Below are 7,287 nucleotides of genomic sequence, written 5' to 3'. Positions count from 1 at the left end.
AGATTGCTGGCTGTTGTGGGGGGGCACAAATCGCCAGTCTGCTCTCTTGTGTCGCATGTGTTTGTTGTATCGGGGCGTGCGACAGTGCCCCTCTCCTCCCGTTTTTTGGCACCCTTTTTGCTTTGGATTGTTTTCGAGGTGCCACTACTAGAGGTTTCTGAGGGCAGTCCCTTTGGAAGTGGTCGGGGGCCCCACAAATGTAGCAACCATCCCTGGGTCTGGTCCCTTGCTGTGTTCTTAATTGAGCACTCAGTGTTACTGCCAGTAAATCAGTTTGGTGTGTGAAGGAACCAACCTCTTGGCAGGCACGAACTAATTCTGAGATGCTGCAAGTTTCCCTTTTAGGAAGGGTTTGCAAAACTCTTTTACAATCAACATTAGCGTTTTCGAAAGCCAGTCTTCTGCTAAGGATTTCCCTGGCTTCCTCATTCTCAATCTGTCTATCTAGTGCAGATTGCAGCCGATCTAGGAACTGTGAGTAAGGTTCCGTTGGGCCCTGCATTACCTTTGTGAACGACAGGTTTGTGTCTTTGTCTGATGTGGGTAGTTTTCTCATTGCCCGCATGGCATGTTTTGCTATGACTTCATATATTTCTCTATTGTACCCGGTTTGTGCATCTATGGAACGATAGTTACCATCCCCTGTGAGCTGGTGTGCAGTTACCCCTGCTTGTGGGTCGTTAGCATAAGTGGAACAGATTTCTCTGAAATCGTTCAACCATACATTATCCTGTGTATTAGTGAGGCTTATTTTCAACAGGGTTCTCCAGTCGTGTGGCATGAAAATGTAAGTGGTGCTCAGTGTTTCTAAGAATGCAAGTGTGTTAGGGGAAGATACACCAGTTTCTCTCATCAACTGTCTCAGTTCTTTGGTTAGTTCATGTGGCAATGGCTGAAACCTGCAGCTTTGGCGTGGTCCGATAATTACTGGACATGCTTATATAACTTGTAAGTCCCCAGTTCGCAATGCCTCCTCTCTGCATAAAGCCCATCTATCAATTGAACCTTCTCGGTACGTTGCTTCCTCCCCTCCTGGCAAAGCTATCCCGAAATCCCCCTCCTCCTCCTCCCCCCATTCCTCCCATCCCTCCCCCCTTGCAGCTTCGGCGAAAGCGGTTGCCTGGGGGGGGGGGGGGTGTACGGTGCGGAGGTGGGGAAGGACAGGTTGTTGTCCGTTCTGCGTGGCAGGCGAGATGGCGGTGCCCGCCCCTGGGCGCGTGGTCGGCGATCATCCGTGGTATGGGTTGGCAAGTAATCTGGACTAGCCCCCCCATTCCCGTCACGGGACCCCCTGCGGCTGTCCCACGGACTGGGACCTCGCATCTGGGGTCCCGCTCCTTCCAGCCGACCCGTGTCCCTTGGGCTCCCGGTTCCCTTCCCCGTAGTGGAATTGTGAACGGCTCCACCCCCTCCTCCCGCCGAATTTTGTGTGTTTAAACTGCGGCGCGTAAAAGTTGGGTTGCTGCTTGCAGCGTGAGTGGGGGGGTGTGAGTTTGTCGTTCTTTGGTGGGCTCTGCTTAAGGCAGTCATTATAGCTTGCCAGACTGGGTAAGCATTGTTTGCTTGGGAGTCTCCTCCCTGAGCCCTGAGTTTGATGAGGTTCCCTATTTTGTCCCAAATTTGTATGTGGAGGGCTTCAACCAGAGGCAGTTCTGGTACGGCTGCTTTAATGAGTCGTACCAACTCTGTTAATTCAGCCCTTGTGACCTGTACATAATAAGGTTTCAGCAGTGTGGCTAGCGCGTCTGTGTCCTGTGAGAGTTCGGTAGGGAAGAAGTTTCCCATGTTACCTTTGAGTCTTGGCGCTGCTAGCGTGCGCTGCTGAAGAGGGTCTGTCGGTTTGTTGATTTGTGTTGGCTCTCTGTCGGCTGGGCTGTGGCATCCCGGCGGCAGCGGCTGGTGTCCTGGTGCAGGCGGCAAGCGGCGAGCGCAGGGCAGCGTCAGGCACGGGGCAGCTGTAGCGACGGGCGCGGGGTTGGCTGCAGAAGTGGCGGCTTGGGGTTGCAGGCGATCAGCGTGTGCGCGGCTGCAAAAGCGGCGAACGGCGGCGGCGGCGCTGGCGGCGGCGTCTCAGTCACACGGCGGCTGCTCGGCACGGGTCCGGGTCCGGCTCCGTCTCCGGCGAGGATGGCCTTCGCGGCGGCGGTAGTTCGGCGCGGCGGCGGCTCCTGGGCTCCCGCAGTTCACTGGGCGGTGCGGGGGTTGGGGCGTGCTGTATCAGGAAGGCGCGGCACCTTCGGTAAAGCCCGCGCGGTTTGAATGCGGCGCGGGGGCTTTTTTTGCGGCAGTGCTTTTAAACACGCCCGCAGGGTCAGTCAGCGGTGGCGAGCAGGCGGGGAGCCGCGATAGTTTCTGCTGGACAGAGAAACTGGAACGGGGCTCCACGGGGGTCAGCAGTGGCTGGGGGTGTTGAGATGCGGTAAAACCGCTTCTCGCACGTGGTCCGGTCGGTGCTGTCGGCAGCGGCAAACCGCTTTTACCAGGAGACCGACGCACAGGGGACCAACAGGCTTTTCCCTGACGATCTTAAGGTGCTCCGTGGCCCGGGTCTCCGAGCTGTAGGCACGCTCTCGCCCAGGGAGCAGTCTTAAACGTGCATGATGCCTCCCAGCTGGACTCACCGCTTTTGATGTTGCGTTTGACCCTCTCCGTTCTCTCCGGTGGCTGCTCTGACCTCTCGGTTTCTTCTTCTTCTTCTCTTGTGCACTCTTTCTAATATTTTGGAGCTCCTAAACTAACTGTCCGTTTCTTAGATGCCACTAAGACCACGGAATTATTGACGTCAAGGTTTTTTGCGGTAAAGGCTCCCGTCTCTGCAAAATCAAGACGATCCCGGAACCACCGGCTAATTCCTGACTCAGGACAGATATTATTTGCTTAATATAAGCTAAAAGGGTCCCGTTCGGGTTGCCATTTGTAGCGGCGGGGTCCTTGTATAACAAGGAATAAGTACGCTCCTCGTGCAGTGGTGTGGACAAAGAGACTTTATTTCAAAATTCCCGCTCCTTATATCCCTGTATGCCATGTGACTTCTTCAGCCAATAGACTTATATGTGACCGCGCATGCTCTCTTGGGCCCACTGCCCTGGCACATCCCTCGTGCCCTCAGAGGCGCTTCCTACACCTCTGCATCTGGATTCGGCCAATGGCCATGCAGATGTCGTCAGATATCTGCTGAGAAAGAACAGCCAGCCCAACCTCGCTGACAACTTCAAGAGAACAGCCCTGATGAAGGTGTGTGGGATGCCTTCTGAGCTTGGAGGTGGGGCTTAGTGCTGGTGTCTTAAAGGGGAGGTGTCTGGCAGGATTCCTTGCACTGCAGGGCCATAGAAACACGCCTATTGCAATGGGCACGGCATAGCCTTTGTTGGCTCATCTTTGAAGATGGTCTTCTATGCCAGCACTCAGGAGCTGAGGGAGTTGTGACAGAGGGGGATGGAAAAGTTGGAAGTCTTTCCCTTTTGGTGTGTTGTTGCCAGGCAGTCCAGCAGGAGCAGGAAGAATGTGTTGCTATTCTGCTGGAACACGGTGCCGACCCGAATCTGGCAGATGCTGACGGCAACACTGCCCTTCACCTGGCTGTCCTCTCTAAAAACACAGCTGTAGCAGGGCTGTTACTGGAGCATCATGCCAAGAGTGATGCTCAGAACCAGGTAACCTTGGCATGTGGCTAAAGTTGCTCTTTCCAACAGCTGCAGAGCTTGTCTGTGTCTTTCTAATGGGGATTCTTTCTCCTTTTAGTGGGGATTTACCCCCTTCAAACTTGCAGCCTTGCAACAGCATGAAGAGATTCTGGAGTGCCTTCTGAAAAAAGCAGCTGACAGGCCTGCTCAAGCCCAGGGGGAAAAGGTGAGGGCTTTGTCAAAACAGCACCTGGGTGTTCTGGGTAGTCTGCAAGTGTGCCCCAGACGAGGGGTGTGGCAATGAGCTGGGAAAAAGAAGGAGGAGCCCCGTGGAAGCAGTTCCCCGTGGGACTGGTAAATGCAGGTCTGCACTTGGCTGCTCTCGTACCTCAGGGGCTCTCGTCCTTTGCCCTCTGAGGTCTGCAAGAAAGTCTCGTCTGTGGTGCCCTCCCCCCACACAGAGCCAGAGCCACGGGGAAACTTGCTAGTAGCTCAGCAGCGTGGCTGCTCTGCAGGCCAGGGGGGTTTAAGGCAAGGCAGAGTTGGTGCGTTAAGTGCTCTGAAGGGAAGCGTTGGGGGAAAGAGAAGCAACACTGTCCCAGGGGGCACGAGGGGCTCCGAGAGCACAGAAGGAGAAAACTTCCTGCCATGGAGATGGTCAGGGGGTCAAAGGGCTTGCCCTGGGAGTTTGTGCAGCTGCATCTGGGGGGACTTTGAAGAGCAGTGCAAGGAGCCCTGAACAGCATGGCCTGAGCTGGTAGCTGAGGCTGCTTTAGGGAGACCCCTTGTAAGAGAAATTCTCCAATGCTTCCATGGACTTGACTTTGCTTTCCCAGAGCTTGTAGGAAAGGGGGGAAGAGCTGTTTTGGGAGCAAGCAGGGAAAAATGATGCAGGATCAGACATGTTTCAGATGAAATTATGCATGTTTTAGGACTGCTCTTGTGGTTCCTGGAAGCCATGAGGCTCACCTGGAGGAAGATAATCTGCGCTTGCAGGAGGAGCTGGACAGGGCTGACGCGGAGGTATGGAAAGCCTGTCCCCACAGGGAGAAACCTGGGGGTGCCTGTTGCTTCCTATCCATCCTGAAAACGGACAAAACAGTGTTCATTGTGTTCATTGGGGAGTAGAAGTGAAGCTTTGAAGGGACTTGAATGGATTGCAGTTCTTTGGGCAGAGGGGATGCACACAGACATGCAGCACCTGAGTTCTTCAGCAGCAGCTGGCTCCTCTCTGGAAAAGCTCCCCTGACAACTGTGCATTCTTCCCGTGATTTTACAGCTGCGGGAGGAGGAAGAAAAGCATCTTCAGTCTGAGCATTGTGTTCCTGACTTGAAGACTGCCTTGGATGACAAGAAAAGAGAGGCAATAACTTCTTCCCAGGAACTGCAGGACCTCCCATTGGCATCTTCGGAGACCAATAAAACTCTAAACCAACTGGAAGAAGACGCGCAGCAGTAAGAGAGTAACCCAGTGAAGCAAGGGGTCTGTGGCTTTGGGGGATTGGGTGGAAACAGGGGGAGAGTCAGTGGGATTTTGAAGGACACTTCTGCTGTGGCTTCTGTTCCTTAGCACAGTTTGTCTGGCATTGGATTTTCTGGGAATAAGAGCTGTATTTCTTCTTAAGCTTTGCAAGTGAGAACAGCAGATTGGAAGCCACTGTCCAGCAGCCAAGCGACGGCGTTGAAGCCCTTCCGAGAGCCCTGCAAGCCTCTGCCTCAGTAAGCTGGTCCTAAATTTGCCTTTCTGTGACTCTTGAGCCTAGTTACCTATTTCTGTGGGGAGGTTGTCAGATGAAGTTTTCCTGGAGAGCCTAGGGAAGCTCAGTTTCTGTCTTCTCCTCAGCAGAGGCTGCTCAGAAAGCAGCCTGGTCCTTTCCCCAGCTGCTACAAAAGTCCTGAGGGTATTTACTGTGCTGGACACTGGAGGAATTCTTAGATTCTAAATGAGGAGTTTCATCATGAGCTCCAAAGGACCCAGAAGTATTGCTCCCAGAAGTGACTCCCCAGTTCTTAAGTAGGTCTAAAGTTTCTTCTTTCTGTCAGGGAATCTTTCAAGTGTTTTCTAGGTTCGTTTCCAGTAGATGATAAATACAGTTGCCATGGCCCCCCCCTTGAGAGGTTTTCCCAGAATTCACTGCCTTTAGATCACACTGAGTTTCCTTTTCTTTTTTTTTTCTGTGTCCAGGGTGGTGAACTTTCCCAGCAGCTGGACATGGAGCCTAGAACAGGCATGCAGCTCAAGGCCCCAAACCAGGCTTTGCCAGAAGAGCTGTCCACTCTGCTTGGGAAGTGTGAAAAACTGTAGAAGAGCAAATGTCAGCTGCAAGAAGAGGTGACAAAACTCCATCATCATTTGGAGACTTTGGTGCTGGATGGCAGCCAAAGAGAACAATGTAAAGGAGAGGTGGAAGAAGGAGCTGACCAGGAAATAAGTCAAAAGCTACAAGACGTCAGCCTCGTTTTGCCAGTAAGTGAATTTCTCCCCAGTGTCCACAGGCACTACGTAAACTTCTTTTGTGGCCATGGTTTTTGGTCTTTTTCTTTTGCTCCTGTATTCTGTGGGTTAGCTTCTGTCTTTGCTGAAGGCAGTGGCAGAAGGCAATCTGGTTGGGCAGGAGTGCTGTCATGGGTGTGGAATGTGGCGGCAGGTCCCTGAATCCAAAGGCTGCCCAAGGCAGATTCCCACTTTGCAGTGCTTGGGGGGATCTCTGTGTGCTGCTCTGCTTCTCGCTGCTCATCCTTCAATGAGTTTGGCAACTTGCAGCTGTCATGGCCAGACCTACAGGTGCTGCTTTGTCCTTGCAGGGGGGGAAGGTACTCAGAAAAGGAGTCACTTAAATTCCAGGGGTGTGGGTGAGTGGGTGGAGGTGGAGGATGCTCTTCTTGTCTTTGAAGAATCCTTTTGGACATGCCCTGTCCTACCGACCCAGTGTCTCTTCATTAGTAGCTTTGAAGAAGAGTGCTAATTTGGGCTTCTTTCCCAATGAAAAGAATTGTTTGCCCTGGTAGCTCCTGGGTTCTGCCTTGATTGCTGCTGGGAGTGAGGAGGCACAGCTGCCTCTCTGAGTGAGGCTGGGCCCTTGAAACTGGGTGTGTGCAATTTTGTGCTGGGCAGAGCTCTCTTTTTCTTGTGGTGGTTGAAGGTGCACTGTCTCCTTCAGGCACAGGCAGCCTACCAGGACACATTGGAAGAAATCAGAACCAGTCATTTGGACTCCCTGAAAAAACAGTTAGAAGACAGAATTAGAGATCTGGAACGTGCACTGGGAAGGAGAAAAAGCAACCAACCAGAAAGACCTTTTCAAAAAGAATCCACCCAGGCAGAAGTGGAAAAGTACAAAGAGCTGTATCTGGTGGAAGCCAAAACCAGAAAAAGCCTCGCCAAGAAACTGGAAAGGTAAGTCCATGCTTTTTTGGACTGCTAAGAACAGACTCCTTTTTCCTCCTACATTTTCCTTCTAAAATCCCTTTTCTGCATCTGGTCAGCGTCAGGTGTGAAAGCAAAAAGTGGCATATTTGTGGGGAAAGTTCCTGTGGCGGTTTGAGCCACATTAGAAATCTAAAATCCAATTTTTAGGCTTCCCCCCACCCCTTCCCACAATTTATCCTAACACCCGAGAGAAACTTTCAGGCCAGAGGCTTCTGTAGAGGAAGGGGGAAGTAT

At 52.5% G+C, this 7,287-nt stretch overlaps 1 protein-coding gene across 1 annotated transcript; it reads left to right on the top strand.

Annotated features, from left to right (window-relative positions):
• Positions 1 to 1,193: 1,193 nt before the first annotated feature.
• LOC116779934 (ankyrin repeat domain-containing protein 7-like) lies at positions 1,194 to 5,082 on the top strand. The gene is made up of 5 exons (XM_032674447.1): positions 1,194 to 1,251; positions 3,110 to 3,234; positions 3,480 to 3,653; positions 3,742 to 3,849; positions 4,903 to 5,082. The coding sequence occupies exons 1-5, from the start codon at positions 1,194 to 1,196 to the stop codon at positions 5,080 to 5,082; spliced, it is 645 nt and encodes a 214-aa protein (XP_032530338.1).
• The last annotated feature ends 2,205 nt before the right edge of the window (positions 5,083 to 7,287 follow it).

This window comes from Chiroxiphia lanceolata, chromosome 33, assembly GCF_009829145.1.
Source record: "Chiroxiphia lanceolata isolate bChiLan1 chromosome 33, bChiLan1.pri, whole genome shotgun sequence".
Lineage (NCBI taxonomy): Eukaryota > Metazoa > Chordata > Aves > Passeriformes > Pipridae > Chiroxiphia > Chiroxiphia lanceolata.
Note: the sequence above shows the minus strand (reverse complement) of the source record. Positions and strands in the feature narration are given on the sequence as shown.

Bases quoted from the DNA above. Each gene is read 5' to 3' on its own strand.
- LOC116779934 (XM_032674447.1), top strand. From the start codon at position 1,194: ATGGCGGTGCCCGCCCCTGGGCGCGTGGTCGGCGATCATCCGTGGTAT. The intron at 1,252-3,109 runs GTAATCTGGACT...TCGTGCCCTCAG, and splicing joins TCCGTGGTATGGGTTGGCAA to AGGCGCTTCCTACACCTCTG. The intron at 3,850-4,902 runs GTGAGGGCTTTG...GTGATTTTACAG, and splicing joins CTCAAGCCCAGGGGGAAAAG to CTGCGGGAGGAGGAAGAAAA.